An 18,052-nucleotide genomic window follows, 5' to 3' on the forward strand; every position below is an offset into this window, starting at 1 on the left:
AGTTAGATTTGACATAATCTTAACAATACACCTAATTGTTGAGATAAAGAAATTGCTGGGATTAAGGAGATTAGTTGCTAAGATTTGGGAATTAGTTTTTAAGATTGGGTAAATTAATTAATTTTAGATAACAATGGTATGTTCTATGCTTAAGAGCAATTTACTTCAATTTTCTTATTAGCCCAATATCAATTTCCAGATTAACAATCACATCAACATGACAGTAAATGCAGATAGAACATAAATAAAACAGTAGAGGACAAGCCAAGACAAGAGGACACAAGATATGGTGCCAGCAAGGGACAAACCCCAGTGTGGGGAAACCCTTTGCTCAATCCTTCTTATTATTCTTCAAAAGTTCAGCACAGAGAGAGAGTACAATATGTAATATTCACTTGCCCAATCAAAGTGAAATCTGTCCAGTCAAACAGCAGCCACAGGAAGCCCTAACCAGAAAGTCAATGCTGGTCAACAGGGCAGAATTTCACCTCCAAAACAGCTTGGTCAAACCCAGTCAACTTGGCCTCCAACAGTCCTCTGAATCAGCCCAAAACACTCCCAAAAATCACAGTCAAACTTGGTCAACACAGAAGTCAAATCTGCAGTCAATTCTCTGCAGTCAACGCTGGTCAAACAGTACGGAATGCCTCGATTTCTGTGCCCAGAAACACGGCCAGACCAAACAGAAATTTCCCTCGCAAAAACGCAGTCAAACAGGTCAATGCTGGTCAAAACCCTTCCTGAAATTCGGTCAATGCTGGTCAACGCCCAAAACAGAAAATGACTTATCTTCTTCTTTGCACGTGTGGAGAGGCTGCCCAGAAATCCATACCCAATCATGTGAGGAGAGAGAGATGTGTGAGAAGTGAAGTGAGAAAATGAGGAAGAGGCACCTTCTATTTATATGCAAACGTTGAGGATGAATAGACGTCACTATTGGGCTTTTGAGCCTACATTAGTTTGCTAGCCGACCTTGACAATTTGTCCATAATAGAAATAAATTCATAATTCCATTTGTAGATGTTAGAATGAGATGATCTTTAGATCAATCCTACACCTCTCAAAGAGAGAAATCCAATAAAAATATCAGCTGCATCATATGAGCTGTCCAAGGTGGAGTTTGGCACTAGTTGCCAAATTTAACACTCCCTCTCAACTAGGAAGAACTCCACCTACCAAAGCATCTGACAATCAGTACCATCTTTGTCATCCTTTCTCTGCGCTGCTCTGTTCAACCGTGAAGAAATAATGAAGAAGAAATGATCGAGAATGTATCATACCATTCTCCACTGACTCAAAGTCAGTCTCCAATGGTTGAGAGTGTATCATACTACTCTCCACTGACCCGAAGTCAGTTTCCATTGATCCTAGATCACTATCAAACATCCTAGCATAGGGAGTACGGTAGTGCACGATGCATCCATCGATAGTACTATGGTCCCTATCATCATTTCCCTACTCATTAGCCAGATGAGAGGTACTTCCCATGAGTCCTAGACTGCATGGGTAGGATGTATCGGCAAGAGAAGGTGAACCACTCATCCTGCTCATATGCCATAGGAGAAGTTGAACCACTCAGCCTATGCATATCTCAACATGGAGTATCACAAGGGAAGGTGAACCACTCACCCTGTACATCGCGTACCACTAGGGGAAGGTGAACCACTCACCCTATGGTCATTCATCGCTCCAACAAGTACCCCAAGTCCCCCGGAGCTCCCAGAGCTCAACATCCATCTCATACGGGACCCTCATAAGAGGATCTCTCCACGACTCCAAGTCGTTCATGGAAGGTTAAGAATTTGACCTTCCCCAGGGGCTTCGTAACAATATCTACGACCTAATCATCAGTCCCATTATGATAGAGCCTTATTGCTCCTCGTTGTACCATATCCTGGACAAAGTGGTACCAAATATCAATGTGCTTGGAGTGGTCATGAAACACGAGATTCTCATAAAGACGAATCCCACTTTGGTTGTTGCAATAGATCATGGTGGTATCCAGCACATCTCTAAACAGCTCACTAAAGAGCTTTCTCAACCAAACAGCTTCACAAGAGGCCATACTAGCAGCAATGTATTCAGCCTCAACGGTGCTCAAAGCAACCGACTTCTGCTTCCTACTCATCCAAGATATCGAAGCAGAACCTAGAGAGAAGCAACATCCAGATGTGCTTTTACAATCCACCACACTGCCAGCCTAGTCAGCATCAGAATAACCATGGAGCCTTACATTCCCGGCAGTGTATCTCAATCCATAGGTGATTGTGCCCTGAAGATATCTCAAAAGATTCTTGGCAGCAATCCAATGAATGTGATGAGGCTCGACCATAAACTGACTCAATGTGTTCACTGCAAAACATACGTCCGAACGGGATTTCACCAAGAACTTCAGGGCCCTGACAAGTTGACGATACTCAAAGGATTTCCCAAATCGGGCCCAGCAACATTTCAGCATCATTTCTTGAAGTTAAGTTCCATCGGAGTAGTCACGAACTTGCAGTCCCCCATCCCAAATCTTTCAAGTAGCTTCACAATGTATTTTCCTTGAGAAAGGAAAATCTCACCTGGCTTTTGCCAAACCTCCAACCCTAGCAAGTAATGCATCAATCCTAGGTCCTTCATCTCGAATTCGGAAGCCAACTCCCTCTTACAAATATGAATAAGAAGGTCTGCACCAGTCAAAAAGAGATCGTCTACATAAAGTACCAAGATGAGAGGTCTATCATTCTCAACCTTAAAATAAAGGTTTGGATCAGCTTCACTTCTCGAAAATCCAAGCTTCATCAGATAGTTGTCGATCCTCTCATACCAAGCTTGGGGAGCTTGCTTCAATCCATAGAGGGCTTTCTTCAACCTGCATACATGTGTATGATGATCTTGAACGTAGAACCCCTCGGGTTGTTCTACATAGACTTCCTCCTTAATTGAAACATGTAGGGAGGCGGTCTTGACATCCATCTGATGTAGATTCCGTCCTTGCGAGGCAGCAAGGGCTATAATCGAACGGATGGTGGTATATCGGGCAACAGGTGCAAATATATCATCAAACTCCACACCTTCCTTTTGAGAGAAGCCTTGAGCAACAAATCTAGCCTTGAACTTTTCAGCATTTCCATCAGCTCCATGCTTGATCTTGTAGATCCATTTCGAGGTGACAACAGATTTGTCCTTGGGTCTAGGGACCACATCCCAGACATCATTCTTCACAATCAAATCATACTCTTCGTTCATAGCACCCTTCCAAACTTGGTGCTTCACAGCTTCTTCGAATGTGCAAGGCTCAAATTGAACAATGGTGGGAGTTAAGTACCCTTGGTACCTATTCAGCTTCTTACTTTCACGAAATGTTCCCCTAGGTGCAACATGTCTCTCAGCATCTTCGAGAGTTTCCCTAAGCCATGATGGTATCCTTTTTGAGGAGGAGGGCTCATGAGGGGATTGATCTATGGGATCCGTTGGTCCTTCAGCATCGGGCATCGGCTCATCCTGCGGTTCTCCCTACTTTCTTGAATCTGCTTCTTTCTCCTTCCTTGAAATAGGAAGGCGACTAATCTTCCCAAGGGCAGCGTCCTCATCGAAGGTGACATCATGACTTATCTCCACTTCTCTTTGACCAGGCACATAGATTCTATATGCCTTAGAAGTTTCATTGTAGCCCACAAAGGTTCCTTTCTTCCCAGAAGCATCCAATTTGCTTCTCTTTTCTATACAGGACTACCAAAAATTCTAAAGTGAGAAACATCAGGGTTCTTACCGGTGAAAACTTCTTCGGGAGTTTTGGAGTCCAACGCTTGATGAGGGCATCTACTTTGAACATACACGGCAGTGTTTGCAGCGTTGGCCCATAAGAACTTCGGAAAGCTTTGATCATGAAGCATGGCACGAGTAGCTTCTATAATAAAACGATTCTTCCTTTCAGGAACACCATTTTGCTCGGAAGTGTATACGGTAGTAGTCTACCTCTTAATGGCAACTTCTCTACAATAGTCATTGAATTCATTTGATTCATATTCGGTTCCATTATCAGTCCTCAGTATCTTGATCTTCCTCCCGGTTTGATTTTCAACCAAAGCTTTGAAAGAACAGAACCATGAGAATACTTTGTCCTTCTTCTTCAAGAAATAAATCCAAGTCTTGCGAGAGAAATCATTCACAACGATAGCATAATATAAATATCCTCCCAAAGGGTTTAGGGCATCATACCAGATAGAACAGAATGAACCAATTGCAATATGTCGGTAGTCTTACTATCGCTAGAGGGGAATGGTCCCCTTGTATGCTTTCCTTCGGCACATCCCTGACAAACACCTTTATGTTCTACTTTAAATTCGGGCATACCTATTACCATCTTCCTCACATCGGGTAGAGCCTTATAATGTAAATGGGCAAACCTCGGGTGCCATAATTCGGATTGAAGATATTTGTCGCAAGACATAGCTCCCAATGGACTTCCTCCAACTTGATATAGACTATGAACCCTGAATCCAAGTGTAAATGCATCTTTGAAATTTTTATTCCACACACGTACTTTTCCATCGATTAATGTCACCTTGAATCCTTTGTCCTCCGTTGCGGAGAACAGGTTCTTCTTTAGATCAGGTACATATAGTACTTCTTGTAGATGAATAGCGTTACCTTGATTCAATTGAAGAGTAACATTCCCAACTCCCTTCACAGGATAGATAGCATTGTCTCCAAGGATAATTTCCAAATTTGTATTCTTTTCAATCAGATTTGAAAGAGCTTCCTTATACCTAGTGAAGTGCCTTGAGGCACCACTATCAATCAACCAATTTCCCAAGGTATCTGAAGGAGAGGCAATAGAGAGGGAAGATATAAGATAAAATTATTTTTGCTTGTTATCAACAACATTAGATTCATAATACCTGGTGTTTCTTCATCTCTTGGGAGGGCGACCATTTCCATGTTGAGAAGCGGGAGCATTCCTTTTTCCTCTATTGTTGAACCTGCCATTACTTTGATTGTTGTTGGTGGTTGTCATCATCATGAGGTGTATCCCTTCCATTAGGACATTCCCTAGCATAGTGGCCAAACTTGTTGCAAATGAAGCATCTTCCCTTCCTTCCATTCTTGAAACCCAGTCTTCCTTGACATTGCTTCTTTGAACCTGCGTTGTTCTTCTTTTTAGCATGAGCAGAGAATGCAGTAGGATCATTCCTATTTGAAGGCATATCTAGTTCCATCATCCTTGTTTCTTCTTGAGAACATCTAGTCAGCAATTCTTCAAACCCTGGAATCCTTTTGTTGTTAAGAATAGTAGTGTTGAACACATGCCATTCACGAGGGAATCCTCCAAGGGTGATGACAGTAAGCTCCCTATTAACAATAGCTTCTCCAATCGAAAGAAGATCATTTTTTATCTCAGTAATCCTCATGAAGTAGGATTGAATGTCTGAACCTCTTCCCTTCTTTATATCCTTCATCTTGTTTTTGAGAAAGAGAACTTGGTTTGCATTGCTAGCTTTGAACATGCCAACCAACCTGACATATATTTCCTTTGATGTGTTCAAATCGGAGACGTAAGCAACTAAATGCTTAAGAATAGAATCCCTGATGATCTTCTTTGCTTTGACTTCACCCTTCTTGTACTTTGTCTTAGCAGCAGCCGGTGCATTAAGAGGTTCAGTAATCTTTCCTTGCACATAGCCCATAACATCTTGCTCTTCTAAAGTCAAATCAGAAGACATCTTCCATACATGATAATCAGACTTATCATGAAGCTTGTCATCAAATTTGAAGTAGGATGTGGAGGCCATTGACTCTTGTCCTTGTCCAACAAATCTCAGTGATTGCTCTTCTCAGTGATTTCTCTTTTCACTTTTGCTTGGGCTTTGTCTTCACCTCAACTCTGATACCATGTTAATTTTAGATAACAATGGTATGTTCTATGCTTAAGAGCAATTTACTTCAATTCTCTTATTAGCCCAATATCAATTTCCATATTAGCAATCACATCAACATGACAGTAAATGCAGATAGAACATAAATAAAACAGTAGAAAACAAGCCAAGACAAGAGGACACAAGATATGGCGCCAGCGAGGGACAAACCCCAATGTGGGGAAACCCTTTGATCAATTCTTCTTATTATTCTTCAAAAGTTCAGCAGAGAGAAAGAGTACAATATGTAATATTCACTTGCCCAATCAAAGTGAAATCTGTCCAGTCAAACAACAGCCACGGGCAGCCCTAACCGGAAAGTCAACGCTAGTCAACATGGCAGAATTTGACCTCCAAAATAGTTCATTCAAACCCAATCAACTTGGCCTCCAACAGTCCTTTGAATCAGCCCAAAACAGTCCCGAAAATCACAGCCAAACTTGGTCAAAGCAGAAGTCAAACCTGCGGTCAATTCTCTGCAGCCAACGTTGGTCAAACAGTAAGGAATGCCTCGATTTCTGTGCCCAGAAATGTGGTCTGCCCAAACAGAAATTTCCCTCACAAAAACGCAATCAAACAGGTTCAACGCTAGTCAAAACCCTTCCTAAAATTCGGTCAATGTTGGTCAAGAACCAAAACAGAAAATGACTATCTTCTTCTTCACATGTGTGGAGAGGCTACCCAGAAATCTATACCCAATCATGTGAGGGGAGAGAGATGTGTGAGAAGTGAAGTGAGCAAATGAGGAAGATGTTGATTTGGGGTAGCATCGGATGTGCTCCAGCAATGAAAATTGGTGGAGAGGCTAAAGCACATGAGATCTCCAAGACCAAGAAATGGTTTGCGTAGATTCTAACCAGTTTAGGAGATATTAAAATAATTAATATTTTTAATGGAGTTCCTACGTCTAAACTTAGCAAAAATAAAATATTAATGGGTATTAATATAAAACTGGGTTAGAAGGTTCCAAAAATCATGGATCAAGCCAAATCTAATCTTAGTTGTTGATTAGAGATTTAATCTCGGTCGTTGAAGGACCAACGAGAAAAGTATAAAAGGAGGCTTGAGGGAGTGTTGGAAGATACACCAGAGTGATCAGTCATTCGATTTGATAGAGCAAGGTTGCTAAGCAAAGTGGAATCAGTGATCAGCAGCGAGGGGCAGTAAGTACTGGACAGAGAATCAGAGACAGTGCCAAGAGACCAGTGCAAAGGCAGAGAGCGAGAAGCAGCAACTAGAGCAGGCCACGCACAGCCCAGCAGAGATAGCGTAGAGGCTAGAGGGACTGCGTCATCCACGCAAAGAGCAGCTGGAGTGACGGAGAGGGTCCCAGAGGCTGCGCAGTGCCTCAGAGGGCTGACACAAAGGGGTTTGGGGTTGACACAGAGGCCAGAAGGGCCAGTGCAGTGCTTCAGAGTACCTGGAGAGGGTTTCGTGGGACAGGTTTTTTGAATACCTATTTCTGAATAGAGAGGTATTGCTGCTAGTTATTTTTCTCTGTCGAGTGAGCCAAAGCACCTAGTTGTACTCAAGGAAATACTGCATAATAATAAACCCTTAGAATAGTTGCACCAGTTTTCCCTGCATTGGGTTTTTTCGGGGACATTTGTTGAAGCATAAAAACTATTGTTGAAGCAAGAAAACTGATAGCTTGGAAACTTAATATGTTAAAATACATGAGGTATTTAAAATAAGAATTTATTAATATATATAAAATGTATAAGTGATGAATGTTTACAATGAGGACCAGCATTTATATACCTAAGCAGGTGTCCTTTTGTGAATGGGCATGTCTTTTAGACATGCCTTTTCACTTAACTTAAAGACTATTTAACCTAATTAATATTTAATTATTTAATATTTATATTTATTTTATTTAATTACTTGTTATGAATTATATTCATAACATAGCCCTTCCCTTCGGAAGCTTTGTCCTCAAGGCTTTAACGTTGTGGATTTTCTTCACTTATTGTCTGTCGCCTTGATGTATATAATTTGGATAATCTGGCCATCCTCTCGTCATGTAGCCCATCAACAATATTCCCTTGGATTATTATTTTTTATAACTCTAATAATTATTTTTTTATCAATTTTTTTTTAATAACTCAATTTTTTTTAATTCCTCTTTTCTTTTCTTTTTCTTTTTTTTCTTTTTTAATTAATAGAATTTATTAATTAACTAGAAACTATATATTATAACTATAATAAAATATAATTCTATAATTCAATATATATATATATATATATATATATATATATATATAGTTTCATTGTTAAAAAAAGCGGTACCACGTGACCGTTGACGGAACCTGAACTTCGATTGGCTGCAACATTTTGACTGCAGTGAAAAGGAAAAGTGTCGGACAGTTTTGCTATGGGAGATTCGGTTCGAGGGTAGGTCTAGTGGATGGCAGAGTAAGCAGCCAACGGATCTGTTTTGAGTCACCTCTATTGACCGTGACCCTTCCCGTGCTTTTCCCGGCGTCACACCGTGGCCTCTCCTCTACCCATGTTACTTCAAAACCGTGACCTCGTGGCTCCAATGACGTTAACCCACAACGTTTGACATAGTAATAGAGTACCAGCATCACGGAGGTCACGGAGTGCTGGTCTTCTACGCCACAAAGCCAGGGAAACAGGGAAACGCGGACACTGCTTGTTCAACCTTGCAGCAATGACATAGCAGACAGGTCGTTGATGGAAGGCCTGTATGCCCTGATGGCCAGCAAGAACTTCAGTTGACAAAAAATAGCAGTGGAAAACAATAGCGCAAGCTCTAGCTCAATAATGCATATCAGAGCAGTGACATAGAAACTAACGCCAACAGCTATAGTGCAGTCCCTTGAAAATACAGTGGACTTTAAAATGTCTATAATTGTTTTTGCAACTATTTCATAAACAGTTGGGCCGTCAGAATGAGGATCTAGGCACTCAACCGACTCATCACAAATACCCTGTGCAGCAAAATTGTGTGGAAATTGTTGAATCAAATAATAAAGAGAAAACATGGCCTCTTGACACTGTTCCATCACAGCAGACGATGGACTACCACCCTCATTAGCTTCTTTCATGACAGATTGCAATCCAATGCATGTGTTAAGCACCATTGAACTGAGCGCGGCTCTTGCTCCAGGGTCATTGATGACAGTTTTTCATTGACAACATCTTCTTTGGGCATGACTGAATCTGTCAATGATTTATTTCTATCTTCACCATCCTGCACAGACTGATCTGACTTGGCTTTAACCACACTTGTCTTGAATTCTGACATAAAATCCTTAGCTGAGATAAAGTCCACAAAAGATTTTGCTGGAGCACCCTCAATTGAATCAGTGTTGTCTTCCTTGAGTATTCCTTCAAACTGATTCTCAAGTTTGTTGTCAATGGGTCGAATCTTATCCAAGAAATCTTGTATCTCCACAAGACGAGCAATCGCAGGATGATCTCGGACAGAACGACCTTCTGCTTTTAAAAGTAAGTAGAAAACAATGGATTGGCAATAGCACAGCAACAACCGCTGCTTCACCTCCAAATAGTTCATTCCTAATTTGGTTACATTTTTGTTACATTTCACCTTCTGCAGTAGAACCTGAACAATTTTCAAGTTATCAAGTCCATTCTTAAATTTTGATAGCAGCCCCACTAACTTTGGAGCATCACTCATTACAACTTCCATTTGCTGCTCTTTTGTTAACGCATTAATATCCTTCTTAACTTCCTCAATTGCTACAATTTTATCATCATCAACATCTTCATTTGAATCATCATCTTGATCTGTATCATGCTTATATTCAACACTATCAACATTTTGATCGAATTCTTCTTCTTTTTCTTCTTCCACATTTTTCTCTTCATCATCTTCCTTATTTTTAATTTCCTTTCGACATTCTTTAACTTCTGCAATTGATTTTTCTAATCGCTAAAATGCTTTTTGAATACAACACTGCTCGATGCAATCAAGACGTGAACGTAATGGTACATTGTGCAGCAAACAACATTCAAAGACTTGCATCATTATATTGTGCGCCATGGCTTTGATACCACTGAAGCATAAAAACTATGGCTGAAGCAAGAAAACTGATAGCTTGGAAACTTGAATGTAAAAATACACACAGGTATTTAAAATAATAATTTATTAATATATATAAGATGTATAAGTGATGAATGTTACAATGAGGACCCGCATTTATATACTTAAGCAAGTGTCATTTCGTGAATGGCCATGTCTTTTAGACATGCCTTTTCACTTAATGACTATTTAACCTCATTAATATTTGATTATTTAATATTTACATTAATTTTATTTATGTCACTTGTTATGAATTATATTCATAACATTTGTCCAAAAATAACGGTGTCACTTGTGTGTTTGCTTTCTTTCAGTTGATGATCTGTAGATGTTGAAATTGTATTGTGTTTATTTCGTTATTTATATGTTTTAAATAACTTGTTCAAATTTAAACAAGTAGAAGAAAAAAACTAGAAGAATACAGAATAAATTTCTAACGGATAGACTTAGAAATTTCAACATGGTATCAAAGAGTGGTTGCAAATCACAGGAGAGCTGAAGGCATCAGCTAAGCAGAGCGCAAAAGCGACAGAGGAAGGGTTGACGCAGAGGCACTACGTCATCAGTCCAGGCCAGAGAGAGGCCAGCACAGAGGCTGAGGTGGGCAGAGGGAGGCTCACGCAGAGCCACACAGAGACCAGGAGGGCTGACACAGTGACTGAGGGAATTGTTTTTACTAGTGTCGGGATTGCGCAGAGACTAGAGGCTCATTCCTTCAGTTGCTGGGGCATAGGAAGCTGTGGGTAGTTTGCGGGAGTGAAGTCGGTGGGTACTGTGGTCAGAACAGTACCTAATAGGGTAAAACCAAGGTAGAGGGAGTCGCTGCCAAGGCGGGTTTCTAGCCAAGGAATCCGGATCAGTGTTGCAGGTGCACAGACGATCGAAGAGGGGAAACTTGACGATTGGTAGAAGGATTTCCAAGAGGAAATCAGGACTCAGAGGGAGACCAATAGAGAACTTCCAGGCGGGAAGTAGAGAGACTCGGGGGAGTCAACAAATGAGCAGCGAGATGGTCGTGAATGGGCTGAGGGATCAAGGCAAGTTGGACAAGACATCCAACTTTGTGGTCTGGAAGGCCATGATCTTGTCCATTCTAGATAGACATCGCATCAAGGGCTTTGCCTTGAGAATAATGGCCCAGTAGCTAATGAAAAGTACGAGGAGGCAACGACCAAGGCAAAATGCATCATCCTTGATGGGATCAAGGATCATGTGGTCCAACATATTGCCGAGAAGGAAACGGAAAAGGAGATGTGGGACACCTTGAAGACATTGAAACAACATACTTTCGTGCAGAGGAAGATGTTACTTGAGAATCAGCTAAGGTCATACCAGATGTAGAAAGGGGAGCAGATAGATCACTTCCTCGGTCGGTTGAAGGAGGTTCGGGACCAGCTGACTTCCATAGGAGCCATGCCGGATGAAGAGTTGATGGTAAGGACAGCACTTAACGCAGTCTCCAAGGAGTGGGAGACATTCATCCAGGGGATATTAGGCAGCACGGATGTTCCAGATTGGGAAGAATTGTGGGCGGCTCTTCATCAAGAGGAGATCAGGTGACTGAGCAAGGTGGGAAGTAGTAGCAAAGGGGTCAGGATCAAGAAGGAAGAGGAAGAGGATGCGGCTCTGGCATCTGCGGGAAAGCAGGAGAAGAGGAAGAAGAAGGACCTCTCCAAGGTCAAGTGCTTCCACTGTGGGGAACTAGGTTATGATGTGAACCGGTGTCCAAGCAATAACAACAAGGGAGAGGCGTCTGACTCTAAGGCAATGCCAGCGAAAGCGGAGAAAGAAGTCGAGGAGGATGACGATTGTGCCATGAGTGCTCATGTACCTCTAGAGAAGAGGTGAGGAGACATCGAGTTGTAGTCAAGAAGACTATAGGTAATGAGGGGCAAGATCCTTGAGGTACCCAACCTCTTGGATTGTACCTTGCTACGGGAACCCCAAAGAGGAGTAGCAGGACTGGCGGATGTCGATAGAGACGAATGCAGATGAAGCGACAGAGAGTGCTACAGTGCAGGAGTCCCCGCGCAGCGCGAGGCTAGCAAACTACAACAATGCAAGAAGTACGGGAGTGTTGCAACGGTGCAGGATGGCACAGAGAGGTTTGCAACGGTGCAAGATGCAGGGAGTTGTTGCAGCAGCGCAGAGGTCAGTAGAGGGAGTACTTGTTAGCGGCAGAGAGAGCTTTAGCATCAGGAGTGTTTCTAGCTTGACAAGGATGTCAGAAGTTGGGTGAATCAGTTACTTACTTCTTAGTAATTGAGTTGCAGTGCAGTAGCAGTATGCAATAGCACGATGCAGCATGATGAGAAGGGGATGCAGTATTGGGAGGATGGACCAGTAGCAGCACGAATGCAGAGGGAGCTGCCATACGGATATAGCAGTGGCAATGATAGGGCCATGGGCAGCAGTACAAGATACAGCAGTGCAGAGGATGTTGCGCTGGGAGGCCTAGTATAAGCACAGGTACCGGTGCCAAATAATCATAGTAATGCTCAGAGAGAAGTATTACTAGAGCACAGTCGTCGCTAAGAGGGAGTGTTGATTTGGGGTAGCATCGGATGTGCTCTAGCTATGAAAATTGGTGGAGAAGCTAAAACATATGAGATCTCCAAAACCCAGAAATGGTTTGGGCAGATTCTAACCGGTTTAGAAGATATTAAAATAATAAATATTTTTAATGGAGTTCCTAAGTCTAAACTTAGGAAAAATAAAATATTAATGGGTATTAATATAAAACTGGGTTAGAAGGTTCCAAAATCCATGGATCAAGCCAAATCTAATCTTAGTCATTGATTAGAGATTTAATCTCGGTCGTTGAAGGACCAACCAGAAAAGTGTAAGAGGAGGCTTGAGGGTCAGTTGGAAGATAAATCAGAGTGATCAGTCATTCGATTTGCTAAAGCAGGGTTGCTAAGCAAAGTCAAATTAGTGATCAGCAGCGAGGGGCAGTGAGTACTGGACAGAGAGGCAGAGACAGTGCCAAGAGACCAGCGCAGAAGCAGAGAGCGAGAAGCAGCAGCCAGAGCAGGCCACGCAGAGCCTAGCAGAGACCAGAGGGACTGCGTCATCCATGCAAAGTGCAGCTGGAGTGATGGAGAGGGTCCCAGAGGCTGTGCAGTGCCTCAGAGGGCTAACACAGAGGGGTTTGGGGCTGATGCCGAGGCCAGAAGGGCCAGCGCAGTGCTTCAGAGTCGTTGGAGAGGGTTTCGTGGAACAGTGTTAAAATTGGCAACTAGGTCCAAACTCCATGTGGGTCATCTTATTAATGGAAGCTGATATTTTTCTTGGATCCCTCTCATTGAGAGGTGTAGGATTGATCTAAAGATTATCCGATTCCGATAAGTATTCATGGAGATATGAATTTATTTGTGTTATGGGACAATTCGTCAAGGTCGGCCAGCAACCAAATAAACCCCACTTGTGCTCAACGTTTTGGTATAAATAGAGGTGGCCTTCAAGTCATTTCAACACACTTGGGATCTCTTCCTCTCTACTTGTCTTTGGGTTTTAGTAGGAGGAGAGATCCTAGATTCCTAAGGGATAATGCTGCCCTAATCCAGAGGGCAGAAGCCGAAACTGCCGAGAATAGCGGGAATTGCAGGAATAGTCGGAATAGCCGGGAATAGCCGGAATCGCTGGAACTGCTGGGAATAGTCGTAATTGCCAAACTGCCGAGAATAGCCAAAATTGCCGAGAATAGCCGAAAATGCCAGAACTACTGGGAACTGTCAGGAAAAGCCAGAACTACCGGGAATAGTCGGAATTGTCGGCACTGCGGTGAATAGTCAGAAACGCCGGGAACAGCCAGAACTACCGGAACAGCGGGGAAAGCTAATGCAAAGAGCAAAAGCCGGAACTGTCGTAACTGCCGAAATTGTTGGGAATAGCCGGAATTGTCGGAAATGCCAGAACTGCCAGGAGCAGCCGAAATTGCCGCAACTGTCGAAACAGCGAGAGCATCTATCTCCGAAGGAGAGCAGCATGCAAAGGACAACTAACTAACATTGGGACAGTTGTATGGTACTTAGCAGCAAATACACCAAGCATGCAATGTTACAGCTAGCATGCAAGGGACAGCTAGCATGCAACAGCAAGCATGCAAAGGACAACAGGCATGCTAGGGACAACAAGCAAGCTAGGGACAACAAGAAAGCAAGATGCAACCAACACATAGGTCAGTATGGCAACATGGTGCAGCAATGGCACATAATGCAGTACAGTGATGGGTACAGTCATGATTAATGAAGCATGATGAGATGCAGCGTAGTGATGATGGGTGCAGCATGGTGCAGCACAGTGAGATGCGGCATGATGACGAAATGCAGCACAATGATAGGTGAAAGAGTCACCTTGGAGAATCAGTTGAAGCAGCATCTCTTAAACTAATCTCATGTATCATCTTCTTAGAGATGATCTATGCTCTTATCTAGATAAGTCAAAGTGTTGACTTTTGTTATAAACGTACTATCTCTCTCTCTCTGCTGAACTATTGAAGAACATATAAGAAGAATTGATCAAGGGTTTCCCCACATTGGGGTTTGTCCCTGGCTAGCGCCACATCTTGTGTCCTCTTGTCTTGGCTTGTCTTCTGTGATTTATGTTTATGTTCTATCTACAGTTTACTTTAATGATTGCTAATCTAGAAAAGATATTGAGCTAACTGTGAAAATTGAAATAAATTGCTCTAAGCATTGAACATACCTAAAATTAACAAATAGGTTTTCTGAATACCTGTTTCCGAATAGAGAGGTATTGCTGCCGGTTATTTTTCTCTGTCGGGTGAGCCAGAGCACCCAGTTGTACTCAAGGAAATACTGCATAATAATAAACCCTCAGAATAGTTGCACCAGTTTTCCCGCATTGGGTTTTTCCGGGGACATTTGTCCAAAAATAACGGTGTCACTTGTGTGTTTGTTTTCTTTCAACTAATGATCTGTATATGTTGAGACTGTATTGTGTTTATTTCGTTATTTATATGTTTTAAATAACTTGTTCAAATTTAAACAAGTAGAAGAAATAAACCAGAAGAATACCGAATAAATTTCTAACGGGTAGACTTGGAAATTTCTTTTTTTTATCTATTAGACTAACCTAAGTACCCACGGGGGATTTGAACCGGTGACCTATCGCAAGGAGTGCCTTAACAGCACACCCACTCACCGTCAATCCAAAGCCCCGTGGGCTGATAGACTTAGAAATTTCAACAGAAGAGGCACCTTCTATTTATATGCAAACGTTGACGATAAATAGACGTGACTCTTGGGCTTCTGAACCTTACATTAGTTTGCTGGCCGACCTTGACAATTTGTCCATAATAGAAATAAATTCATAATTCCATTTGTACATGTCAGAATGAGATGATCTTTAGATCAATCCTACACCTCTCGGAGAGAGGAATCCAATAAAAATATCAGTTGCATCATATGAGCTGTCCAAAGTGGAGTTTGGCCTTAGTTTCCAAATTTAACAGTTTTTAAGATTGGGTAAATTAGTTGCTAGAAATGAGGAGATTAGTTATCTCTCTCATAACATAAATAGAACAAGATGAGAGTGTTTGAATACATATATTTATGTGCACCAAGAAGATTCAAGAGATCAAGTGAGATCAGTTGAGCAGATTCAGAGCATGGGAGAGGGGACAAGGTAGAGAAGCAAGCCAGAGTACAGACCTTATAGTAATGTATAGCAATTCAGGCAAACAGATTCTCAGTTGCCTAAAAGGTAAATTTATCTAAGTGCAGATCCGATTTTTTGTGTATAATGTACAGCTGTCAGTTTGACACCTTGTGGAGGTTTCCCTATAAGCTTCACATATTTAACTGAAGAGCTGATTTGAGGGTGTAATTATCGGTGTATCATGTTTATGCTTTCGCCGTTCATTTTTCAACTATATGTGTGATTGTTGCATTTTCAAAACATTTATTTCTGTGCTCATATAAATTCAGATATGATTTATTTAATTAAGAGAAACATAGCACAGCAGTCACCTAGGGCTTCAAATTTCACTCTGTCGATCATTTTTAAATTGTGTAGACCGTGAGTTGAAAACAGCTTCCATGATAATTCCGTTGTATTGTGAATGATGTTCTAAAATTCCAATTGTGTCTTTTACTTTCTCTTCTTTATTCAATGATGTGCAAACAACTTATTATTCATCCATTGACTCTGTCTCCTTGTCATTTCAAACTTGCAAATTCAAGTCAATTATGTTCTCAACACCAGCACACCAAGTGCAGAGAAGGCACTACAGGTCCAAGCTTGCATCATCTATAGTAGTTGCCATGGCAACACTTTTCATAAATTGCTTGTCAACGCTTTCTATTGTTCTGCCTTTTTCTGAAGAGATATTTTAGGCACTCCACTGAGATATATCCAATATGCTTGTAATTTTTCAGTCTTTTTCACTGTTTTTTATCATCTACAGACTTTGATATAATTTATTATTTCTTTCTTTCTATAAACTACTGCTAGCTAGTTTTATGACTCCATTTGAGCATCTCATCAAATATTTCAACCAATTTTTTCTTGACAATGCTACTTCTAAGTTGTTAAAGATATAACAGAGGATAGCCAATCCATTGAATGCACTGCATATTACCAAAGCGTTTTATAAAAAATAGCCACACTAAACAGAAATATCTGCAGCTTAAATGTTAATTTTTTTGTCCTTCTGCTGCATATCCAATCTGACTTGCAAGAGCATTCTAAAATCAAATGAATTAAATGATCCAATGAAGTATTAAAGTAAAGAACCTTCCGATATAGCTGATTGCGTGCAGAAGACAAAGCCTGAAGTGCATGGCTATACATCTTTCTCATATTTGAGACTGTAAATGAAGAAAATTCTCCTCGGCAGAGGTGCAGAAACCCTCTCCATAATTTATAGCTACCCGAATGTTGCATTAGTGCATTTTCCCATCTTTGCATCAAAACAGAAATGTTATCTCGTTTCTTACATGTCTCCAAATAAAAAAGCAACAGTTCCTCACTGTCAGGATTGAATTCAATGGCCTTCTCCAGTACAGATATCTTTTTCTCCAAAGCTTGTACTTGAACTGACTTCTTTCTTTGCCCAGTGGCAAGCTCATCCTGTCACTATTAGAAATTAGAAATAATTCTACAACCAAAAACTAGATCGTTTTGTGCCTAACAAAAATTTAAAATAATACAACACAACTAGATTGTGTTGTTCTTAACAAAAATTTATATTGAGACTAAAGTAGAGTTTCCTATAGCCTGCCATGTACTGCCTTGCAAATAGAGATGTGTATCTATAGCATCCTAAATACTTTATTAGAAGCAAAAGCTCTCTCATGTGCCAACAAAGACGCACTTTTATCATTATCTCATTATTTCAAGCACCAATGCAGACACCAAGTTTTTTTCATACAAAAAGAAAGATTCCAACATTGAATTGCACTAAAAGCCATCTGGCATATCTTCCCATATACATTTAAAAGCTTTCTATTACTTCAAATTTTAAAGTAAATTACCATTCAAACCATTACATCCACTATGTCAGAGTTGGTGGAGTGCAGTTGCAAGGTTATATAGATACAGACTCGGTTGGGAGTGCAGTGGGCAGGAAGAGTATATCTGGATCAGTGTTACTTGGGAGCAGGAACGAAAGTGGGGAGCGGGAGCGAAAATGGGTGCGGGAGCGATATTTTCAGAAGCTCCCAGTTTGGGAGCGAATCCCGAAGCGTTTTTTATATAATATATATATTTTTTATATTTTGATACATATATGTCAACAAAAACATGTAGAATGATGAATTAAATATAAAAAACATAGACTGAACCATATAACAACAATCATCTAGAAGTTATAATCTTCATCAACCACGTCCACAAGTTAGTAACATAGTAACATACAACATATTGAGTCTCATGATTCATCAATATTAAAGTTTCAAGCTTTCAAAATTCAATATATAACATTTATCATCATTGATCACCAAAGTTGTACTTGTAAGCTAAGTGTAACCATTACAACAAATAATATCTAACATGAAATAAAATGTTATAAAATGAAATCAAAGGAAACAACTTTCAACTTTCATGAAGCATCATA

The 18,052-nt window shown here is 40.9% G+C and overlaps 1 protein-coding gene across 2 annotated transcripts in view; it reads right to left on the bottom strand.

Annotated features, from left to right (window-relative positions):
• Nucleotides 1-18,052, bottom strand: part of LOC149234392 (uncharacterized) — a 404,784-nt gene that overhangs the window by 303,494 nt on the left and 83,238 nt on the right. For both annotated transcript variants that reach the window (XM_089371822.1, XM_089371823.1), the window contains exon 3: nt 16,732-17,067. In XM_089371822.1, the coding sequence (XP_089227948.1) occupies nt 16,732-17,067 (336 nt within the window). The remainder of the gene's footprint in view (nt 1-16,731; nt 17,068-18,052) is intronic.

Source organism: Pinus tabuliformis, chromosome 8 (genome assembly GCF_031772625.1).
Source record: "Pinus tabuliformis cultivar Carrire ecotype Pingquan chromosome 8, CPIR1, whole genome shotgun sequence".
Lineage (NCBI taxonomy): Eukaryota > Viridiplantae > Streptophyta > Pinopsida > Pinales > Pinaceae > Pinus > Pinus tabuliformis.